The following is a 24489-nucleotide window of genomic DNA, read 5'->3' as shown; positions in this document are numbered from 1 at the left end:
GGTAGGAGCATTTTTGCTTCAGGGGTTTTCCAACATGAAAAGAAAGAAGAGGAAGCAGGGAAGGAAGCGTTCAAGAAACAAAGCTCAGCAGCGCGGCACCACGACTCCCATTGAACAGGGAATTCAGCATCACTGCTGTTCAGTTATTGCTTGGAGAAGAGCAGCTACTGTGAACAGTTAAGACAAATGAATTCGTATGTTTGATGGAAATCTTCTCGTTGGTACTGAGATACGATCGCGTGGTGCAAGACTGGGGGAGAGCTGCATGTTTGTCTCTTCTGAAAGCAAGCAGCACACATTGGGATTTACATGGGGACGTGTTGGGCACAGCCATGGGTCATTAATTTCGGAGCACTGATGGCTGTGTATCCAGCAGTGTGAATGCAGGGAGAGCATTCCTGCAGCATAAATCTGCAGTGGAGCGTTGCATTCATCACTGCGTTACCCTAAAGTGGTCCTGAGACCCAAAACCCATTTTTGCTCCCCCCGAAACTCATCCCTTTTGTTTTTCCCAGCTCCCAGTTTTGCTTTGGAGGCCAAAGCTTTGGTGCTGGCTCCACACTTCTTCCCAACAGCATCGGAGCTGGCTTTGTAATCTCCAACATTTCAAGGAGCCCGCAGGGGCTTAATTAAACCTGAAACTTAGGCACTGCTATTCAGATGAGACTGGCAGCCCTCTGCTGACGCAGGCTCAGCTGTGTCACTCTGCTCATGCCACAGAAATGTGCCACAATGTGGGAATTTCCAGCCCTGGGCTGGCATGGGCTGAGCCCTGCTCTGAAATGCTGGGCTGCAGGGTGACAGGATGGAGCAATCGGCCAGGGAGGCTTCATTGGTAACAGGGGGCATGGCTGGCACTTGTCTGGCAGAGGTGACACCAGCCTCACTCCGCTCTGCAGGACTTCAGGGAGAGGAAAATCTGCATTTCCCAATCACGGGGCTTTGGTCAGGGGTTGCTGGTGATCAGCTCCTGAAATGCATTTATTCCTGTGTTTGTGGAGTGCTGATATGGGTGTAGAGTACATAGAAACGGCAGTAGGAATTGCCCATCTATGCAGTGTCACATATGTGCACAGCAGGAGGAGTCTGTGGGTAATGATCCCTACTTTCCAGTCCTGCAGCTGCTGCACAGTGCTGAGGCACCCATGGGTGACCCTGGGAGCTGCTGGCACCAGCAGCTCTATTTGTTGCTCGAATGGCAGAAGCCGGATGGACCATGCACCGTGTTTTGGTGGTCGTGGCCATACAACACCCAGAGAAGGAAGGTTAGCAGTCATCTGCCTCAGTGGTGCCATGGGGGCGATGTACACAGATGCACACACATGCCCACCCCTCACCCCTGCAGCCTGCTGTTCCTGCAGCTCTCTCCAAGGAGATCCCAGCTGCTCTCAGCACTCCATCTGCAGCCTTCCAACAGTTGCTGCAGAAAAGGGAAAACATAAAAAATTGCATTTGGGTTTGGGGAAAAATAGCAAAAAAGCAAAAAATTCTGCTCTTCTGGCAACCCATAAATCTCCATTTATCTGTCCCTTTGTCTTTATTGAAGCAGGAAGGGAAGCGGAACCTCCTTGGAAACAAACGTGTCTCTGCTGTGCACGGTCACAGATTTAGGGAAATCTCTGTGGGTTTGTGGGCACTGTGCCCAGAGCAGCCCTGCAGCAGCTGCTGGGTGCACATAGCGCTGAAGGGCATGGAAAGGGCACACGGATGCACTGCCCCAGGGCAGGTGGTGCTGCATCAGGAATTAACAGAGGTGTGGAAGGTTCTGGTAGGATCCAGTTGCAAGGGCTGGAAGGTTCTAGTAGGGCCCAGGTGTGAGGAAGGCTCATTAGACCCAGGTGCTGGCACTCAGCTAATGAGGCTCCAGTCTGCTTACTACTGCTGAAAAGCCCAGGAGTGGGACAGTGCTGTTGTGCTGTGGGGATGAGAGTGGGGCTCCAGGTCTGTGTGATGGAGGTGCAGTGGAGAGAAGGTACTGTGTGATTTTCTCTTTATAGAGGCTTTTGATAGATTGGTTTATTTCAGCATACCTTCACAGTGGAGTTTGATTCCTCTTCACCTGGCGCTCCTCTTGTTGCTTGAAAAGCAGCTCTGATTTTCCTGAGTTGGTGGAGAGCTTTGCTGAGGAGTCTGCGTTTTGCAGTGCTGTGTTTGATGCAATGGGCAACTGGGGTCTTGATGGGTTTTGCTGGAGCTGCTTTGGTTGGTGCTGGGTTGGGGTGCTTCAGGCTGCGTGGTTACTTTGATTCAGCTCCACAGGAGCAGGTCTGAGTGCTGCAGGATGTGTGTTGGGAGCTGGGGGGGTAGCAGGCTGATGGATGGGGACTATGTAGCTCCCCTGGTATCTCCCATGTGCAGGTGGATGATCGATGGGGTGAGTAGGAGCTGACACCCCTTGTTGCTTCCCTTTCTTCCTTCCTACAGCACGTATGGCCCTGCCTTTGATTTTCTAGGCTAGGACATTTGCAACTTGTGAGCTGTCGTACAGCAGTAATTACACTTTCCATCACTTTCCCATCAAGAAATAAATGGAAGAAAATCACACCCCAAGTACCAGCACTGACCTTCATTTCAGAAGGCAGCTCATGCTCAGCCAAGCTATCATCCAGCCCTACCATTACCAGGGGCTGCCTGTTCCCTGGGGCTCATTAGGGCTGTAAAGTGGAGCAGCTGCTGGTATTGAAGCCTGCTGGGCACAGGTGTGCAGAAAGCTGCTTTCTCCTTCCCTGAAGGTTCCTTAGAGCCTTTAAGGTTGAAGGAGGCCTCTGAGATAGAGTCCAACCATCAACCCATCCCTACCATGCCCACTGACCACATCATTTGTGGGAGTTGGGATCTATGTGTAGCTTAGCGTACGCCCTTGCTGCAGGAGACTGGGTTTTTTGGGTATGTTCAAGGAACATTTGGGTGGAAGATGCTATCTTGATGCATTTGTACAAGATTTAGGACAGGATCAGGCCCTGGTGCCTTTATTCTTCACCTAGACCTGCCTTGTGCTTGCTGTCTTGCATTTGGAAATAGATGGCAGTAAGAATTGTGTTCAGCTATTTTATTTGTCATAATCTTTCCTAATCTGAATGTGCAGGAACTGTATTATGCAGCCTAATCAGTCACATATATTGTACTGCACTTCCAGTTCTGTGAAAGGCAAAAGCCATCCAGGAGGCAGAAGTACATTAAATGTGCTTCTTGGAGGCTGTACACCTTTTGCTGATGGGCAGAGCAGCTCTGTCTGCCCATCAACAGCTCTGTCTGGTGGCTTTTGCAGACTGCGGGGTCTGATCCCTCCTGGGGTGTGAGTGATGGAAGGAATGACAGTGCTGCCTGTCCTTGCTTCAGGCAGTGGGTGACAGCACAGCCCTGAGGGGACACCTGCAGCTGCAGGAGGAAGGCGTGGGCAATGGGGTTGTATCAGAGCAGATTGCAGAGGGATGCTCAGCCAGAGAGATGCGCTTCCCTGCATCCTTACTGTCCTTAATAAACACATTTTCCAACCCTGGAAGAGCTGAGTTGCCCCCCATGGGGATTTACATTCCTACAAGTGTGTCTCTGTGGTCCCAGAGCGAGCAGAGGGGGAGTTGGAGAGACTCCAGCTTCCTTGGTCACATCATATTTGTTCTCTACATTAGCCAGAAGCACCCTTGTTTATTTCATCAGCTAAATGCTGGAAACCAGCTGCCTGCCTTCCATCGAGACGCTTAATGGTGATGATCATTACTTTCTCTATGGCAGCCCCTCTGAGCGCAGGGCGATGCTGCAGCAGCACGCAGCTGTTGACCGATGGGTGCCCGGCTGTTCCTATGGCATTTCTGGGCTCTGGTTTTGCTGAGTTGCAGAAGTCCGGAGCTGGAACGTGGCAGCTGTTTCAGGATGCCTGGTGCATGCTGAAATACAGGGTCACTGCCTTCATTTGGAAGCTGAGCAAAGCTGCTGCTCCTTCCTGTTTAGGATATGAGCGTCTAGCAGGGATGGAAAATGGGGTTGGAGCCTTTGGGGCAGGGCTGGGAGGGATGGCGTTTGCCATGGAAGTCTACTTGTGGCACAGAGACACTTCCCTCCCTTACAGTGGAAGATCTGCCCGGCTTCTGGGGGTGGCTGCTGCTTCTTTAGGATTGTGTGATGAATAATTAGATGTAGAATTTCTACCTGACTTTGATATCTGTTGAACAAAACGTTGGCACAGAGCACTCAGATACCCGGGTTTGTTTTAACTTACAGTTTAGGCTTCAAAAAAATAGTATGAAATAAATTAGCAAATTATCTTGATTGCTCCACTCCTGCCTGCAGCCAGTCAGCGCGTTCCAGGTGGAGAGCTTTCTTGCTGGAAAAATGAGCAGAATTTATTTCTTTAGATAAATGGATCTGGGATAAAAGTCGTCTTTATTTTCTTTTTCGTTTTAACTGCAAAGGATGAAAAGTGTCTGTTCTGCTCTTCTGTGCCAGAGATAAAACAGGGAGGAACTTTGCATTGGTGTGCCATTGGCTTTCAAGGAAAAGTTTCTTCCCCCACCCAAACCTCCTCTCCTGCAAGGAGCACCTCGGACTGGAGATCAGAGTGCTGTTTAATGTTCCCATTGCAATGCTGCTGGGTCCCGGCGCTGTCATTCTTGCTGTGTTTCTGTTCCATGCATGCACGCTGCCTTTGATCTCTCTACTTTGTCCTTGTTTTATTTTATACCTCTTCTTTCTTTCCCCGTCTCGCTCACAGTGGTGGCTTTAAGATGAAGCATCATTTCATTTCCCCAAGGTCCCACGAGGGCGCCAGCTGATCTCCTCTGCTGGGTGTCTGCTCTGTGAAATGAACACATTTAGATCCATGCCCATCCCTACTACGCACAACAAATACGAAGATATGAAGCGCAGAGGAGATAATACATGGCTGAACCCACCAGTGGTGCCCTTTGGAAGGCAGCTGTGTGTGCACCCAGTGTACTGGGGAAGGCGCACGAAGCAGCTTTGTGGTGAGGAGGACCTGCAGCAGTTGGTTTGGGTGGAACTAACAACAATCTTCTAGCTATAAACGCGATGCAATGCTACAAATAAAAGCCAAAATTTGCTTTATGACACCTGCTGTCCAAGGTCCCTTAAAGGCACTGATCCCTGTTGCAGCAGTGGAGGACATTGTTCTGCTGGTTGCTGATGCATCCATCCTATTCTCCACAGCTGGCACCGTGCCTAATCTTCCATGCAGTACAGGAAACTCATTCCCTTGTTTTATCTCATCTGCCGAGCTCACAGGAAAGTGAGATTCTGGAGGCTTGACTGGCAGCTGGAATCAGTTTTGTTTGGTTTAAATGAGTCGAGAGCTCAAGCCGAGGCAGGTAATGGACCAGTTCCCTGCCTTGCTCCCTCTGTGGGCACTGCAGCCCTGGTTGCCTGGGTCAGGACAATTTCCAGGTGCAGCCACGCTGACAAGAAGAGCATCCCTTTGAAAATGAGATTTCTTGAATCGCTGTGTGTGGAGCGTGCTCCCTACAAGCTGCTGCTGACCTCGGAGTTGAGCTGTTTGCTCTCCCATGTGAACTCTGCAGTGAAAACATATTAAGGTTCCCCTTTTTCTGTGGCTTGCTTTTTTTTTTTTTTCTCCAGGTATTTAATCTTAGTTTACAGATGAAATGTGCAGTGGAGAAAAAGATGCTAATCACACAGTTACTGCTCTCTGCTCCAGCCACTGAAAAATTTATTACCATCTGCCCTGGATTGGACAGGGCTGTGAGCATCGACATGTTTGTGTCTCTGAGCAGCAGCAGAGAGGCTCAGCATTGCAGCAGGGCACGTTGTTGTGTCCAGCAGGAGTTGATGTGGCTGTGATGCTCTGTAATGCTCCGTGCTCCTCCCTTTGCTGAGAGCAGAGGTGAGGAAAAACCCCACACTGTGCTCACAACTTCCATCCCTTGGCCAGAAGTGTCACCACAGCAATATTATGGTGTGTAATGGTAATGGGAGTTGCAGCTCTCCCCTTTTCTTGCTTTCTGCCAGGTATTGAGGCAACTGTTGTATTTCAGTGGCTGTGGATGTAGAGATACCTGCATCTCCAGCTGAGAAGCAGGCACAGGGTGTTGTCATTGAGTTCTGCCAGGCTTTAATGCTGCCAGAGCAGAAGGTGAGTTATGGAACGGGGTCACAAGTAGGATTTCTCTGGCTCCCATGCTGTTCTGCCATGCTGAGGCTGTTGTAACATCGAGCTGCCTCAGAAGCAGGGGGCTTTGACTTCTGCCCAGTCTCTGCCCTCAGCGTGTTATTGGACGTGCAGTTCAGAAGTACTCAGACTACAGCTCCCGTGATGCATCTTAAACATACGATTTGCACTTGGCTTTTTGCATGAGCCGTGCTTTTGCCCATCCAGCCCTTCCTGCAAATGCACTTCCCTGCAGCAGCACGAGACCAGCTGGATGCTGGAGCACATAACCGTTCCACAAAGTGCCTCTCCTGTGGCTGTGTTTGCATATGTTTTTCTCTCTTCTTGTGGTTTTCAAAGAAATTAGGGTATTCTTGTAAAACTTCACACCTTGAAAGTCATCCCCTTAAAACGAAGAACTGCTGAGCAAGGAAATAATTGTCAGCAAGGCACACTTTTGTCTCTCCTGCAGCAATTAACAAACTGAAGCACAGGCTTGGCTGTCTGTCCAATTAAACTCTGGCAAGCTGGAATCCATGATGTGATAATGAAGCAGAGAGTTTTGGAGCTTCTCTGCTTGCTATTTTGAGGATATGGGAGCTTTAGGCTGTCTGGCTGAAACAAAGCCATTGGAAGTAATGGGCTGGACAATCTCACGCCATTACTTTTAATGGGATGGAGAGACTGCGCATTTGGGAGCAGCTCGCTGACACCAGGGGAAGCAGGGGAACCTTTTCACATATATACATGTTATGGCCAATGCTGGGAAATGGCACCCAGCAGGGAAAGGCCAACTGCCCGCAGTAAGTCACAGTGCTTGGTGGCAGACGGGAGGTGTATAGCAGGGGGAGGTGCTCAAGGCATCAGGGCGCAGTTTGGGTATGACGTGTGATCATAGCTTGGATATTAAGGAACATTTATTCTCTGGAGGAGCGGTGCTGCGATGGCACAAACTGCATTGGGTGGTGGGGTTCTGGAACTGCGGGGTCATGGTGTGGTGGGATGTGGGCTCAGTGGGCTGAGGTCGGATGTGGGGATCTCAGGGGTCTTTTCCAACTTTAACGATTCTGAGTCTGAAGCAAAGTGGGGTTGGGTGGAACCCTGCAGGCCACCAGCCTCAACCCCTGCCATGGGCTGGTGACCAGCAGATGAGGTGATGCAGGCCTATCCGTGGCCTTGGGCACCTCCAGGGATGGGGCACCCACAGGTCCTGTACGTAATGGTTGGGGAACTGTGGTGTGTGGGATTCCCACTGCTCTGTGTGCTTCATGTGGCATGAGGGCAGGAGCAGGGTGCAAGGTTCCTCCCATATCCATCTCCTGTGATTCACCCTCCTGCCATTTGCCTGCAGTAATCGTGCCTGTATGCACAGAAGCAGTCTGTAATGTTCTAGTCTGGTGTTGTGTGTGTTCCCTGTGGTAGGACTGAATCTGCTGCTGCTGGGGTCTGAAGGAGTGCGGTCAGGACAGAAATCAGCCTCCCACAGCCTGACATTTGCCCCCTTGCTTTCCTTTTTCCAGTTGCCAAATGTGGCCAAAGGTCTCTGCCAGCATGCAGAGAAGCTCAGTGTCCCAGTCAGAGCAGGAGAGGACGGAGCACGCTGTTTAGCAAAGCCCTTCTGTCCCATAGTTTCTTCCCATGCCCCCTAATTGGGGTCTTGTTTTTGCCAGCAGGCAGAGACCTGTTTTCCTGCTGCCCTGTCCATCTCAGGACCATGTGCTCTTTGAGCAAGTTTCAGCAGAAGGGAAAAAGCAGGCTACAGTGAGGTCCTGCACCTCTGGATGGAACCCATCCCTCCAGATGCTGCTTCTGCAGCCACGCTACTCATCTGCACCAAGTAGGCACCATTTCCAGCAGTGAGGTTCCCCATGGTGTTTATGCTGCCATTTAAGCTGCCTAAGGGCTTCAGTAAATCAGGAGGGGATCACCTGTAGATAAAACCTGCCCTGGAGTGATGTGTTCACATCTTCTGGTGGTGGGATGAGGGGGAGGCCCAGGAGGGGATGGTTTGGCACAGGAATGCTGCACCGTGTCCTCCCTGCCTGCCTCCTCACCTCACAAGTTTGCTGAAATTGCTGAGGCTTGCCAAGGAGGGGAAAATAAAAAGGAAGCTGAAAAAAGCCTTGGATGCACAAGAATTGCAGGCGTGCTGTGAGGTAACCGGCGAATACAATTTAATTATAAGATACACGGCAGTAATGGCATTTGCGAGGCTGGAGCATGATTTCCCAGTAATAGACAGACTGCAGGGTTCCCTGCTTCTGTCATCACAGCCTCAGATGAGAGCACAACTGCACTCATGCTTTCCATGCCTTTGGAGGGGCTTAAAGGGCCCTTCTTGGGCTTGCTCCAGGTAGCTGTGTTGTGTGCTAAGGGCTTGGAGAGGGGTGGCAATGGGCTTGGTAGGAGGAGCTGGAGGCTGTGGGGCAGCAGGGCTTGGTGCTGAGCTCTGGGGTCAGGCAGCGGGTGGCTGTGCTTGCTGGGTGTTTGCAGCACTTGTTCTTTGCTCGCTCTCCTGAAGGGAATGGCTCAGCTGCTTTCCAGGTGGAGGAGCTGCTGATCCAGAGCACTGCAATGGATGTGACCTTTACAGCACTGTGGTTTTATTTTTCTCATTTTTTGCTCCAGTGTGTCCACAATCTGTCAGAGTCACGTGGGGACTTGAGGACTCGTTGCAAAGTGTTTCCATTGCCAAGCTCAGCAGCGGTGTTATAGGGTGCTCTGATAGGGCTGGTACACCTGCTTTCTGCAGGCCTCCTGGCCTGTGTGCAAACGTGGCTCTTTGTGCTGGCAGAGCACTGAATGTGTTTGTTGTGTCAGTGTGAGATGCTCCTGCTGGGCTCCAGGACGATGCCATGCTGTCCGTGCAGCTCATTGCTTGGGTCACTGTGGGGCACGCAGGGGTCCTGCAGCAGAAGAGCAATGATGAAATGAGAAAGCTGAGTGTGCAGTGATGACATTGGTCTGCAGAGAAAGCTCTCCATTCTGAAGGAACCCAAATAGCTGCATCTTGCATCTTTCTCCCTGTCAGTTTTGTCCTGAGCTTTTTCATTCAGGTTTCGAAGCAGTTTCACAAGCAGGTCTGTATGGTGTGTGTTGCTGGTGCAGCACAGCCAGCTGCTGTCCCCAGCACCCAGGCAGCTTTTGTGGCCCTAACAGCTCCTGGCTGTAGTCAGCAAAGGGGATCTGAGCAGCGCAGGTCTCCTGCTGGAAGGATGGGTTGGATGGGGCACTTGGCGGTTCCAGAGCCACAACCTGGAAAAGCATTCAGAAAGAAAAGCAGGGGCTGCACGGGGAGGAGTTGGTCCGATTCTATGAACTCTGCCTGCATGCCATGAGGTTATAAGGAACGCTGTGGGATGGATGCCAACCTGCACATCTTCCCTTGCTGGAGCCACCAGAAGGAGGCACTGGGAGCACAGCTGGTGGCAGCTCCTTGCTGTTGCCCAGGGCAGCCCCCACCTCCATCGGGCTGAGTGGTGCTTCGAGGGGGGACGGGGCAGCCTGGCTGCCTTGGTACGAACCTGAGTCCCTCTGATATTGTTACTGCTAAAGAGAACACTGTTTCTATGTAACCTTTCATTTGTTTCTTTTGAATAATACAAACGCCTATGAATGTTACGGCTTTGACAAGGGGAAATTCAGTGTTTTTCCTGCGTGCCAGCTTTAGTTACAGTGTGGAATTGCTGCCACAAGACCTTGTCAAAGCGAGGCATTGAAGAGGGTTTGACTGGTGCAAATGTGCTCCTGTTTATGCAAGGAACTTCAGGTACTGAGCACTCTCTCACTCTGGGGTAAATTGCTTTTTGCTGTAGCAGCTTCTTCAGAGCTCTTTGTTTCTCCCTGCTGGGAAGCAGCTTTCAGTGGCCTGCTATGGGAGCAGAGCTGGTGTTTGGGGAGCCCTCCTTATCACGAGGCTCCTCAAATCTTGGTGGTGCTGGTGGCCTTCAGGACGACTCCAACCCACTGCAGAACGGCCCTCCTGCACGGTTGCATCTCGCATCTCGGAGCAATGAGCTGGCAAACACCTCTGCTCCATCTGTTTTCCTTCATTGATGGATTCTTCTGAAGTCAGATTGTGGTCCCACAGGGATACACTCAACTAATCCTCCGCTTTTAAGATTTTATTTGTGCAATAAATGGATGACAAGGTGGTTTGCAAGTACATAACACAATAAATGGGTTTATAAATGCAACTTTTCTGCAGAGCGCTGTGGAATAAAATACAATATCGCTACAGCATTTAACGCTGATCTTTACCTCATTCATATTTCAAGCAGTAATGTGCCCATTTTCTCATCTGGGTAGCCTCTTTGGTTTTTTTTAATACATTTTTATAAATTAACCAGGCACAGATTTAATAACAACTTGCATTCATATAGCTTGTTCATCTCGGAGGATCACGGATTGCTTTGCAGCCCTAATGGTAGAACACACTGATGGTGTGCTGGAGGATCTGTTTGCCCTCTGTCAAAATGAGGAGATGGTTGGGATGGCTGGGCTTTGTTTGTGGGTGAAGGGAGGAAGCTTGAGTGCAAGCCTCACAGCAGAAGGAGAGCTGGGCAGGGAAGGATGCAGTGCGCCTCAATGGTACCCAGAGCAAAGCACTATGGAGAGGTCATGGGAACATCTGGGGTGTGTGAACCATTAGCAGAGCACAGTGCTGGAAGGCAGCGCTCTGGAAAGCAAAGACAATGCTCCTTCACACCTTTCTTCCAACTTCTGGAATGCAGATGACTGACTTTGAGCATCAAGACAAGAGGCTTCCAAGCAGGGGTGTGGTTTCTCAACCAACGCATTTCTAAAAATGAAACTTGTGGCTCTGAGATGCTATTGGAAAAATATTTACTGATAGCAAACCATCACCTCTGCAGAAGGAAAACTGGGGAAAATGGAAAAACATGATATTTATTCTGATACAACATTTTTAAGATTTAATTTAAGAGACCAGCTGTTTCTGCTTCTCTTATAAGAGCTTAATTGGTATATAATAGCACAGTTAATTAAATACAAATCAATAGTTTAAAACAGCTAATTGATATTTAATATGTATGGGAAAATATAACTTAGTTATAATATAATTACCTCAATATTAAATAAGCAATGGAATTGCAATTATGCCTTTACAGTGATTATAAAGTTTATCGTTCTTTAATAAACTTGCAATTAGACAGGATGAACTGAAAAATTATTAAACAGGTATTATTGGGCTATTAAACATTTATTGTCATTCCTGGTGGGATACAGCCACACAATAGCACACATTATGGCTGTGTTTACAAACCTTCGTTACTCCTTTGCAGGTTTAGCCTTTAATGTTCTGTTATCAGAAACTTGGATCCTCTCTGACTTGTGGGTGGGCGAATTGCTTTGAGAGAGAAAGGAAATGGCAAATGATGAGGGAAAAGAGAAAAGCATTGAGAGTTCCTTAGTTTGGGCCAGGGAAGGGAGCTGTGCTTTGAAACCAGGTTGGCCTCCCCTGTTGTCCGAGCTGTGTGAAGTGTCCTGTTATAGGAGTTGTTCAGAGGCTGAGCCAAGCTCACTGCTTTCTTTCTTGTGTTGGCAGTTGCTTTGTTGTTCCTTGCTGCCCTGATGCTTTAGGATTGCTTTTCCTTTGTCCAAGTGGCTTTTCTGCAGGCTTTGGGACGCATCAATGGGAGTGAGTCAAATGTGCTTCTGCCACGTGTTGTCCAAGTGAGACATTTGTGCTCACGCCTTGCCAAAGTAGCCAGGCTGATAAAGCTCAACTGTAACTCACTCTACTGTGCTGGAAAAAAAACTATCACTGCATGGAAGTGGATGGAATTTGTTTCAGGAGATGGATGCCATGCATGGGTTAGAATGTTCATTTTTCCATGGTATCCCTGCAGGTCCCCTAAGCCAAGATATTTAAAATGCTGGGGTATCTGTTTCACTATTAATGTTCTAGGTAGCTGCTAAAAGCCATGAAGTGGTGAGGCATCCTTAGGCATCAGCATCATCTCAAAGCGTTTTACCTCTTCAAGGCACTGTCAGGTATTTAAAGGTGCCTTCAGCTGTAAAGATTTCTGCATATTCTCACAAATTTCTGGTATGAATTATTGTAACGCGGTGCTCCTTTCATCATGGGATATCAAAGTCTTTTATAAGCATTAATTATAGCACCCCTCAGGGAGGCGCTCGGACGATCGGCACCCAAACCAGCTCCGCATGGGGAGCAGCTCAGATCTCACTTGGAGCTTCCTTCCCTCCTGCAGGGTGAAGTTGTGCTTTGGGTTCCTGGGGCAGCAGCACCGTCACCTTGGGCAGTAGCCCACTGCCATCTCCCCTAATGCACAGACTCTTTCTTGGGCATGTTTCTCTCTGTGCAATTGGAAGGTGAGAGCTGGGCTGCTGAGTTCTGGGTGCTTTGGGTTGATACAAGAACGGAACTATAGCCTCATGGAATGGTTTGGGTTGGAAGGGACTTTAAGGATCATCTCGTTCCACTGTGTTGCTCCTTTTTCTACTCTTAAGCCTCTGTCTCAGCTCTGATACCTTCTGCATTGGCTCTTGCAGAACTTTATGGCAGCCTCTGCCATTCCAGGTCTCTGTGACCAGGAGAACCCACACAATGTCCATGATGAACGCCTGAATTAGCAAGATAGCAATGCTGGCTGGCTCAGCTCTGCTGTGAACTGTGCTGCCTTGTGTGACACTAATCTAATTGTGTTGTTTTAATTATGCCTCGATACCTCAGCGCTCATTGAAGGCTCGATTGGAATCGATGCTATTTGTCTTTCCTATCAATTAAGACATAAGCGTGTTGCTGGCTCTGTGTTAGCAGAGGGAGGCTGGGAAGGCTGTCAGCAGCTCACGGCTGATGCATGTGGGGTGGCTGGCTCTGTGGGACCCCCAGCCAGAACTCTTACTGGTGTCTGCAGCACAGCCTCTGCTGAATGCCTTTCAGCCGGACCAGTTGGGAGCATTGAACTCTAATGCTCTGCAAGTTGATGTCTTTCTGGGTGTATTTGCAGCTGTGCAGAGGGCTGGATTCTGCCCCTGCATCAGATAGGAGATGGCTGCTGTCTGCCTGGTGCTGATGGGTATGACTGAGTCAAGAAGCTGCTGAGAATGTGGATGTTTGCTTTGCCTGCCTGAAAATGCCTGATCTTTGAGCACCCTCATCTGAGTTGATCCCCCCCTTCCCCTTTTATGGCCAGTGAGAGAGCTGTGGGCACCTCCAGCATCCTTGAGAGGCTGCCTGGGGATACCCTCTTGGATACTACTTTGGGTAGCAGTGTGGATTAAAGGTGCAATTAAATTTCAGCTGACTTTAATCATCTCAAGAGACATCCATCTGCATGAGCACTTACTTCAGTGGGATTGCACACAGCCTTTCTTTCTTCTGTAGGCTGACATCGCCTCTGATGGGAGCCTTAGAATCAGGAGCTGTTGGTTCTTGTGAGATGGAGCCTGGTTCTGTTAGGGAATTCTCCTTACCTTGTCCTCCAGCTCATGCCCTGGTGTCACAAGGCATCTCTGTTTTCTGCATTTCGGCTCTAGTTCTGCCCCAGGTGCTGAGGAGGATTCAGACGCTCCTGCCTGGATGTCCCATCAGCACTGGGGAGGAGCAGCGCACCTCCATACAGAGCCGAATGCATCAAGTTGTCCTCCTGCACGTCCTGCAGCACTAGGCGACTTTCCTGCTCTGACAGACACAGCCCAGACCTGCAGTTCATCTCCAGGGACCTGAAATCCCTGCACAGCTCTGCGCAGCACCGCCTCACCACTCCCATCCCGCTGCCCCACCGCCTTCCCCTCCTGTGCCGATCCTGCACTCTCCATCCTGGCGGAGCGGGGCTCTATGGAGGCTGCATTAAGCAAACATCAAAGGGGCTTTGATCAGCGAGGCCCTGCAGAGCACGGCAGCCCCCAAGGAGTGCGCCGGGGCGGCAGTGGGGACGCACTACCTTGATTTCCCCCTCTGTGACACAATTTGTTTGAAGAATGGAAGCTGTCCGCCGCTGAGATGCGCGTAGGCAAACACACAGCCTGCTTCTGGAAGAGCCACACTCAGTTCTTTTTCTCTTGGTTACCAGAAAGCCCCATTAAGGAATCAAGGCATCAAAGGTGTAGGCATCCTCAGCCTGGAGCACTTCTCTGCTTGTAGGGCCACCTGTGTGTTTCCAGCCCTCAAGCCTTGGCTAATCTTCCCTTTTGAGGACCACATCCCAGTTGCTCCGCTGCTCCCCATGCACTCACTCCTGTCCCCAGCTTTCTAACGCCCCTCTCTCTTCTCTTGCAGAACTGGGGCTCCCAGGAAGAGGATGCTGCCTAGTGCTGGGGTTCATGTACAAGGAGAAGTACCGCAGGATGACTGAAGGTGAGCGGCTTCCCCACCTTCTCTTCATCCTTCCTCCTTAGTGGTCTCATCACGGAGGTTCATTGTTGCTAGGAACAGGTTCTTGCTTGTCCCAAGGAGAAAATCCTGGTTCCCTTTTGTTTTCTGAAGCATCTTAGTGGGCAAAGATAGGAGAGGAGCAGTAAAAGGAGAGCAGGAGTCTGATACCTCTATTCGTCCCCCACCCACTGTCTTCTCCTGTGGATTTATCTCACAGGAAGCTCTTTCAGCACCCAGTCTCTATATTCTGGTTTTCATTCTGCCCTTCAGCTGGATACATCTGGCCCTACTGGAGAGGTGTTCAGGTTATCACCCTAATGCCCTTGAACTGCGACGTCGTAGAGCTTGTGTGGGCAACCTTGGCAAATGAATGCCCTTCTAATCAGTGGCACTGAAAAGCCACTGAGAGTTGGGCTTAGCCCTTCTGTGTTCAAAAGCTGATGGAGTTTGCTTGGGCAAATCTCTCACCTGGGATCAGGGCTGCTGTGCCCTCTCAAAAGCATCACTGTTTTTCTTGTCAAACCCCTGCACTGAGGCAGAGATGTCTCTAAAAAATTCGCCTGTTTTAAATTCTGGTCATCCCCCAGGTGCTTTATGAGCATTGATTAATCCATAGAAACACCATAAATAATTATGAAGCATAATAACTAAACAAAAACCATTTATGCTCGGAAGGATTGGCATCCCTGCTGCTGGCAGCACTGTCTGGCTGCTTTCTTTGAAGCAGCCCCATCTCTGCTGAATGTGGGGTTTGGGGGAGGCCCCTTCTGGGGGAAGGTGCATCGTGGTGATGCGTTGGGGTTTTGCTCAACCTGAGCAGGGCCAAGCTGCTTTCAGCCCTTGTTTTGGAGGTAGATAGGAAATGGCTCAGACAGAGGAGTGCTGACATGCCCTGCTGTGCGTTTGTTCCTCAGAGCAGGGCAGGGAGCAGCCAGCAGCTGGCTGCAGGAAGCCTTGTCTGCACGAGAGCAAAGGGTGCATTAGCTTGCAGGGGGCGAAGCTCCAGTGAAGACAAGCTCATGGCTTGAATACCAGCTATGAGATCAAAGGTTCCCTTGGTTCCCCAGGAGCCCTGAGACTGAGATGATAACATGGGGAAAGCACTTCACAAGTTTTCACCTCATGTTTGTTAATTATCCTGTGCTTTTTAAATATTGATTAGAATATTTTTTTAACTGGATGGCACTGCCCCTTGGGTGCAATGGGAAGGTGCAATCTCTTGATGATTTTGGGTCCCTCAAGCTTCCCAGGGATGCTTGTAGGTGCCACTTGAGGGCATCTCAATGCACCCTGTGGCACTGCTCCAGCCTGGCAGGGACATTGCAGAGCAAACCCCTTGGCTTTTAGGGAGAGAACAAAGCCAGATGAAAGGCACAAAATGAAGCCTTTGTGTGGGGAAGGGAACAAAGCAATGAGTTTCTGGCCCCTGCAGACTGCAGGGCTGTGACGTTTAAAGGTACAATCTTCCAAAAAGAACACAGGGGATTTCCATGGCTACAAAGACCGCCCTGGACTTGTTTTCACTCAAGATGGCTCTGGATGACAGGTGCAGACATGAAGCCTCCTGCAATCCAGGCTGTATGGTGTGGGCTGAGCAGTGATGGGAGCCAAGGGGGTTTCGGGTGTGTGGCTGTCCCAGGGCAGCCCCTGCAAGCAACTTCTGAGCCATTCTCTAGGAGGGGTAAGGAGTAGGACAGCTTCCCCTTCGTGTCTTTGTCAAATTAGAGCTTTTTCTCCTTTATTGTATTGTGATCGTAATGAACAGCCCTATTTGTAATAGCAGCGTAGCTGGAGGAGTTGAAAGCAGAAGTAGGCAGCGGGGCAATTGGATAATTACGAGGTGTGGGGTCTTCGTGGTGGTGGAAATGGGTAATTACAGTGCAGTATTACATTCCTGTCACTTAATGGAGACATCTACAGAGTGGGCTTCAGAGGTAGAGAAGCACAAGAGAACTTTGAGCTCATGTCAGCTGCACCGAGCCCTACTGCAGCTGACCCTGCTAAGAAGCAAAAACAGATGTCCAAGGACTCACCTCTGTTCGTGTTACTGTTAGTTAACTTGTAGCATAGAATCGTTTAGGCTGGAGAAGACAGGTCATGAGGTCATGGAGTCCAACTGTTAACTTAGCACAGCCAAGCCTACTGCTAATGCACGTCTCTAAGCACCACATCTGTGAAATACCTCCAGGGATGGGACTCAGCTATCAGCTCTTCATACAACCATGTATCAACATGTATCCTGAAAATCTGGTCTAGAGAATGTGTGTAACAGTGCTGTGAAGCATGCAACAGGAAAGCAGGCAAGGTTTGGGTGTGATTTGGGGCACACAGAGGAAGGGGATGCCCTGCTGAGGCTGCCACATGCCTGTCCATTTGCTGTGATGGAGATGTACCTTGTTGGCATGCTAGGAGTGCTGTTTGCTGAGCTGTGGGTCAAAATGGAGCTGGTGACAGTTGCAGACAGAGGTAGAGCTGTCTGTGAGCTGCAGTGATGGCCTTGCAATAGAGATACTTTAGAGTTAATCCTCCACCATCTGTCTTCATTCTGCTAATAACCCACTCAATCAGTTGCTGCTGACTGTTAGCATTCAGAAACAGATACTGGCAGGAGCAGGCACATGGGGCTGGATTCCACCCCAGCCATGGTGGTGGGTCAGCAGGGCTGCACCCTGGGGATCCCAAAGCTCATGGCCATAAGGCAGAGGTCCTGCTGTGCTGGGCTGCCCTGTGTTTCCCAGGTGGAACGCAGGTGAGCAGAAAGGTTGCACTGCTGTAGTCCCAACAACAAGCAACTCTGGCCAGCCTGAGAACTGGGACTGGTTTTCTGTTCCCTCTTCCCCTCCCGTTCAGTTGGCTTCCCAAAGCTGGCAGTCTCTGAGCTCAGAAGTAGGGGCTCTGCTGCAGGACCCCTCCCTGCCGCCCACCACCCCCTCCCTGCCCATCCAGCACTCTCCACTGGGGTTGCCAAGGGCAGGATTTCACCTCTCCTGCTGTTTTCCTTCATCCCTCCTTCCTTTGACTTCTCACCATATTTAACATGAGTCATTAGCAGGCGTCGCTGCAGCAATTATGGCACTTTTTGCCTGTCATTCATAAAGCTACTAACGGGAACGATGGAGCACTCAGTGTCATTCTGTGCCTTCACCACCTGCTCCCAGCAACCACCAACTGCTGGAGGTCCCTTTTTGGAGGCACTGGTGGCTCTGGGGTCCCTCTGTGTATTCCCCTCCACTATAACAGCTTATCCCACTGTACAGCTGCCTCCTGCTGCATGGAGCAGTGTCTTGGAGGGGGTTTTTGGTCCTCAACTTCCCTATCTCCAGTCTGCAGATAGGTTTCGGTTCTGCCCAGGCGCAGGGAGGGAGTCATGTATGCATATGAAAGCTGTTTTTATGGCTTATAATTATCTCGTACCCATCCTTAGAATAATTATAGCTCCTCCATTATTAATAATTGGAATTCCAGTCCTTGTCATAGATCACAAAATGGAGAGGAAGCTCAACCCAGGGTTTGCATAATGTACCTTGGTCTCAATTGAGTAATTGGTAAAATGGTGAAAATCGTTAGTTTTCCTCCATTCCTTGGTGCTGGAATTAGTGAGATATTAGTGCAATTAGCCACTGCTTCCATTTGAGGCTGCAATCATTTGGTTGGTAATTTAGAATAAATGTAAAAGCCCACTTGTGCTGCTGAACAGAGCATTTGTCCTGTTTAAAAGTATCTAATGGGGTGGCTGTCATCTAAGCAAGATACATTTGACCCATTTCAATTTGTTTGCCTTTTAATCTGCTATCTGTTTTCCTGGATCTTTTTTTAATAAAAACATAAAGAAGGAACGAGTGAGTGAGACCAAAGAGGGAGAGAATAGAAGCATCATAGATCTGGAGTTTATCATAAGCCAGAGTAACTTGAAATCAAGCCTGTTAAACGGCAGAAAGCAATAAAAAGCAAACACTGTTTGGAGATCATTTAAAGGGCCGAGTGACTTGTCAATGAAAGGTTGCTCTGTTCGACTGCTCCTTAATAGCTTCTCAGAGGGAATCTGCAGCTCTTGCAAGAAGGAAGGCTGCAGCAGCTCTGTGCTGGGGCAGGAGGTGGGGGAATCCAGCACCGAGAAGCTGGAAATGGGAGGCAAGGATTTAAACCTGAAATGGGCTTTGGGCTTTAAAATGTGTCCTAAATATCAAAGCCTTGGATCTACTGAGGCTGGAAGCTTTGCTGTCAGTTGGGCACAGATCAATAGCACTGTGCCCTCCTCCATCAGAGAGTTCTGTGCTTTCCCTCCCACAGGCTGAGCATCCTTCCAGGGATTGTCTGATTCAAAGCTCATTGCTGTCAGGCTCCATATTGCTGCCTGGAGAGCAACCAGCTGGGGCTCTGGGCTGGAGTCCCTGCTGTGTGGGGACAAATGGCTTGTTCAGAGGAGCTGGCTGTGTTCTGCTCCAAATGTCTCTGCTTGAACACCACTTCTGCTGCCTGCAGTAGTTCAAAGTGGGTTCAGTGAATGCTTCCTGCCAGGAAAACGTCCTATTAGAGTGGCACTGAGATGCGGTGACGTATTTGTGCCACCCAGCAGCAACCCAGTAAGGCTGCTTCTGCCTCAGAATTGCTTGGATTTATGAGGTGAGATCCTGAGAGCGACTTCGCAGCAAAGACTGAGTGTGAATCCTCTTCAGTCCCAAGGACAAATCAGAGCCAACCCTCTTATCCCAGGAGAAGCAACTTGAGGGTGCCAGCATCTTCTCATTCCTCACCCAGAGAGGTTTGGACAAGGTGCAGGACACTTGGCATCGGCTTGGGATTGGGGCATCCCACTGTGTTTTGCTAAGAGCCCCCTGGAAAGTAACCCACTGGGATCAACTGCAGCTGCTTTCCAAAGCACACTGCAGGATCCTGTGCAAGTTTTGCATTGCTGACTCTGCTGTCATCACCAATAAAGTGCTGTGTGCTCCAGGGTTTGGCAGCTCTGTGATAGCAAGGCTTGCCTTACCCGAGCCCTGTCACTCGTGTCTGCCCACAAAGACACAGTCGCAATTGATTAGGGCAGGCATCTTCCCATGTAAGGCACATCGGGCCTTTTGTTCTTCATCTACAGAGGCTCTTGAGACAGAAGAGGAGAGTAGATGGAGCAGGCACTGGAGTGGTTGTTAGAGATGCAGTGTGATCAACAGAGGTCTCATTGACACCTCTTCTGTGTCTGTTAGCTCAGCGGGGTGGGGATGAAACTTAAATCCCAGGAAAAATAGCAAACACATCACTGCTCTGTGTCAGAAGGGAGGGATCCGAGTGCCCACGTTCAGGTGGTGGGAAGCTCCTGCCTTCGGGTTTCTCCCTGCCTGTGGGGAGGCAGGCTGGGTTGTGTCCTTGCTGCTGAGATGGTCTGCTGTGCTTGTAGTGAAGCTGAGCAGCTCTGTTACTGCTGCATTATTGCTGGTTATATTGCTGGTACCAAGCTGGTGAGATGATACAACTGTAGAAAGGTTTGAGTTGGAAGGGGCCTCAACGATCACCTGGTTCCAGCCCTGGTGCTGCAGGTAGGGTTGCCAGTCACTAAATTGGGCATGAGATCAGATTGCTCAGAGCCTCATCCAACACAGCCTGTGGTTCTATGGTAACGGTGGTGGTGTAGCAGTTAATGGTCTGAGGATGTAATTTTATCTGTTGATTTTTTTGACTAGTGCTTCCCTACAGTATTAAACTGCGACAGTACTTCCTCACTTCCCAAGTGCTTGTGCTCTTCAGGAGCTGCTGCTGCTCCTAAGGAGCCTGCAGGGCATGAGCACCACGTGCATCCCTTTGGTCTTCTATGGATGCTGCAGGGCTGTGATGTCAATAAGCACGGACTGATATCTCGGGGTGGGTGCAGAGTGTCCTGTCTGTTTGAATCCCACTGTCCTTGCGCAGCTCTTTATGTCCTTTGCAATGCTTGAAGTGGGACGAGCATCTAAGGAACACGTAGCAAAGTGCTGGGAAGAATCCTGTAAGATTCATATGGAAAGGGGCAGAGATAAGTCTACGTGCTTCATCCTCCCTGTGAAGTCTCTTTGTTGATGGCTTTGCTGGGTCTGCAGTGGTTTATTTTTCCAGCATCAGGGGGCAGTGGGGAACTAAAGGCGATACGAGCTGCTGTCTGAAGGCAGTGACTGCAGCTTCTCATCTCCGCGCTGCCTCCAGGCTACCTGCAGAGTTTGCCTTTGAGCTCATGGATTTGTTGATGGTTCTCCCCTCCCTGCGGAGCTGCTGCTGCAGCCCAGGGCTATTATTCAGCTTTCCTTCCTCGGTGTCTGCGGGGACTCTGCTGCAGAGGTGGCTGACAGCTGGACTTCATCAGCAAAATGGGTCACAGTGCTGACATGGTGCCCACCAGAGCCGAACCTGGACATGCAGCCTGGCTCTGCTGTTAAGCCAAGTGCTGATGATGCTGTAAATCCTCCTGTAAGCTCTCATGGTGTGGTGCTTTGGGGATAGGAGGGTGTCAGTGTGTCCTGGGGCCTGGAGGAGACTTCTTTACCTCTCTTGGGAGTCCTTGATGTTGCGTGTGGCAGGTGCCCATCCCTGCCCTGGACCTATGGCACACACGTGCAGGCTCATTTGGGACTGAGATTCACAGACTGGAGCAGCAAATCATCACCATGTCACCACAGCTTAGAATAATTCCAGTCAAATTTCAGTCGCAGCCTTTTAAGTCCCACTCAGAGAGATGTGCTCTACATTGATTGACAGCCAAGCGAGAACAGCACAAGTAAATCTCGGTGCACCCAGGGACAGGAGCTTGCTGGGAGCTCCGTGCCCAAGCTGGGCTGTGGGATGGGAGCTGAGTGTGGGTGCCGAGGAGATGGAACACCCTGGTGTTGCAGCACAGGTCTGCTGCTTTGGCGTGCTGTGAAGAAATTCAAAATCAAGGTGCAGAAGCTGCATTGCCCACTGGGTTCCCTGGGTTAGGTCACGTAGCATCACCTCTGCTCTGCAGTGCAAACCTTTCTTTCTGGAGTAGTGAAAGAGTGCTGTATTTCACAGTTCTAACGACAAACTGGGTTTCAGCCCAATACAAAATGATCCTGTTCCCATTTTGCAGCTTGGCATTGAGTGAAAGGTGCTGCAGTGAAATACCCTGCTTTGTTTGGGTTGGCTTTTCTTCTAAATCCTTCTGCAAATCCTTTCTCATCGTAAAGAAATAGCAAAATATTGTTGGAAGGCATCAAGCTGAATGTGGCAAGTCCTGTTCTGTCTCCCCCTGAGCGACGTGTGGTGTTTGGCCAAAGCCTGCCATCTGTATTCAGTAAATAAAGGCCCTCAGCAGCCTTCGGGCTGAGACTGATGGACACAGAAGGAAGAGACGTGGTCAGAAAACCTACAGAGAAGATGGGGTGTGGAGGGGGTCTGGAGGAACCCCGCTGGAGGCAGCAGCACCAGGGCTGTTAGTGGGATCGTGTACAGAGAGGGGCTCCAATCACAGACCTGAGCAGTGTCAGCGTTGGGGCTGTGTGTGCGTATCCTTCTGTGCCCCCTATTTGCTCCCATTGGTATTTACCCAATCTATAAATGTATTAATGGGTCTCATCTGAAAATACATCCAGAGATAGAACTTGCAATGGGCTTTTTTTTTCCCTTTAACAAAGATGAAGGTTTTATATAGACAGGGGAAAGGGAAGGGAAGTGAAATGTTCGGTGACTAATGATCCTCATCAATATTCATGAGAGATGGTATGCATTTGGAGATTTAAAATAAAGGAAGGAAGAAAGGGAGAAAGGAATTGACTTCTCAAGAAGCTAAATGAAATATTTAGGCTGACCTGGAGATAAATCTGCCAGCTCTTTGTCGCCATCAGCTCGGACCTGCGTTCGATTGAGCTCTCCAGGAAGAGGGGGAGCTGCCCGTGGAAGTTCCTGGAGCTGGGTAGTGGGAAAGTGTCTTCTCCAAAGAGTGGTGCTGCACTGCACAGCTGCACAGGGAGAGGACGGACACCATCCCTGGGGGTGTCCCAGAGCCACGGGGATGTGGCACTGAGGGATGTAGGCACAGTGGGCTGGGGTTGGGGATCTCAGAGGACTTTTTGACCTTAATGACTCTTTTCTATGAGGCTGTGGTGGTCCAGAAGGCTCCATCCAGTGGTGAATGCCACACTGTGGAGGACACCTGGTTTATTTCTGTGGCATATCCATCCCTTGCTGCTCCTGAGTGCTTTCCTCCCACCCCTCCCTTGTTGCCACCATTTCCCTCCCTTGTCCTTCCTACAGCGGATCACCCTGACTGTACCTAACGTGATGCTGCAATTTTAAACCTCCCCCAGTACTTGAAAACAGGCAGAGAATCACAAGGTTGGAAATGACCTGCAAGATCGTCTAGTCCAACCACCCTCCCATTCCTATTAGTACCACAAGCACTAAACCATCTCTCGTAGCTCCTAAGCAACTTGTCCCTTCCCCATTTTGGTGTTCAGCCAGCTGCGGTGGGGAGAAAATCATCTGCAGGGAAAATGCCTGAAATAGGGCTTTGCCAGGAGGATCCAGCTCCGGATTTACATCAGCATCAGTGGGGAATAGGATCACCATGATCGTAATCACCCGATTTAATTGCTGAAAGAGCGTACCAGAAAGGCTTTCCCCTGCCTTCTGCATTTCTCCTCTCCTGTATTTCTTCCACTTTCTGCACACTGTCCTTCTCTCCGCTCCAGGGCTGCTTCCTCTCCCTTCCCTGCCATCCCTTCCTCAAGTGACAGCTGTCCCACCCCCCAAGGTCGCTCGCCCTTGAGACCGCCGTTGATCTGTGCCCTGATAGAAGGGCTGAGTATTGACTTTGGCTTCAGCTTCATTACGAAGCAGCCTCATTTGTCAACTTGTTTGTTCCGAGAGCTGCTTGGGAGATGCAGTGCTACCCCAGCACCACTCCCTCTGTGAGGACTGGCAGGCAAGGTCATTGCAGGTGGCCCTGCACCATCAGCTCCTCCTCATTAATTGATGTCACAGCACTTCGAGCAAGGTCAGATCCCAAAGGAGTCTGGGTGCTACGAGGAGTTGCAGGTGCACGATGTGATCCCAGCTGGGAACACGACACAGAGTGCTCCTGTGCAGCTCAGAGATGGGGCTGAGCCATCATGGTGGTATCCTTATCAGCAGGGCAGGTGGGGAGGGCTAATTTCACTTGTCAGTTGTCATCAGGTAACTCATCTGCAGCGTTCTGGTTGTAATCCAAGTGGTCAAATGAGGTTAATCAAATAAGTTGCCTGGGCTCTTTTTCATTCCATTATTGGTGGGTAAATAATGCACTGACAGGTGTTGCTAAGTGACCTCTCTGTGTCGGGACCTGGGATGCTGGCAGGGTTCAGATACTGGCAGCGGTCAAACAACCTGCTGTCCCTTCAAAGGTCTCCTTTGCTGCAGTCTTTCTCTAAAGACACATGGGGTGGGTGAAGCTCCTGATGTGTCATTTGGGAGTTTTGATGATCTTAGAGGTCTTTTCCAACCTTACTGATTTGATGATTCTATGGTCCCAGGGCTGTTTTGGCACACCTTCAGGAGGCGCAGAGGGTCAGGGCAGTGCAGGAGGAGTCCTGCTGGAAGGATCCCTCCCTCCCAAGTAAGGAAATCATGATGTGCTGCAGCTCTGAGCGCTGCATGCAATGGAACCATTGGCCCTCTGTGCTCCCCTATGGGAAGTTTTTCCTAATCCCAGCGCTTTGAAGCTGGGCTGTGCTGCAGGGGTTAATGCTGACGCAGTGCTGGGTCTGACAGCAGCCAGGGAGCTGAGGGAAAGATGTTCCCTGTGTTGCCACAGGCGTTTTACTTGGACATGCAGCAGGCTGCAGCCAGGCAGTGAGCAGGGAAAGGTACAGGCAGTGGGAAGGAAGGGCGCAGGGAGCAAGAGGAGGTGAATTTATATCATCTGGAGGAAGCTCAAGGGGAGACACGACCAGAGTCTATAAATACGTGCAGCCACAGAAACAAAGGGAGGGAATTATTCATGGCCTCGGAAGGCAGGAGGACAAGGAGCAGCGCCTGGGGCAGAAAC

At 50.1% G+C, this 24489-nt stretch overlaps 1 protein-coding gene across 4 annotated transcripts in view; it reads left to right on the top strand.

Annotated features, from left to right (window-relative positions):
• KIRREL3 (kirre like nephrin family adhesion molecule 3) overlaps nucleotides 1–24489 on the top strand; it is a 235421-nt gene that overhangs the window by 153960 nt on the left and 56972 nt on the right. For 2 of the 4 annotated variants that reach the window (XM_048968580.1, XM_048968578.1), the window contains exon 3: nucleotides 14385–14462. The exons of 1 other annotated variant lie outside the window; for it this stretch is intronic. In XM_048968580.1, the coding sequence (XP_048824537.1) occupies nucleotides 14385–14462 (78 nt within the window). Of the gene's footprint in view, nucleotides 1–1890; nucleotides 1973–14384; nucleotides 14463–24489 lie in introns of those variants that run through there. One more of the 4 variants, XM_048968579.1, reaches the window with a different exon arrangement.

This window comes from Lagopus muta, chromosome 22, assembly GCF_023343835.1.
Source record: "Lagopus muta isolate bLagMut1 chromosome 22, bLagMut1 primary, whole genome shotgun sequence".
Classification (NCBI taxonomy): domain Eukaryota; kingdom Metazoa; phylum Chordata; class Aves; order Galliformes; family Phasianidae; genus Lagopus; species Lagopus muta.
The sequence above is the reverse complement of the archived record's forward strand: the minus strand, read 5'-3'. Positions and strand labels throughout refer to the sequence as shown.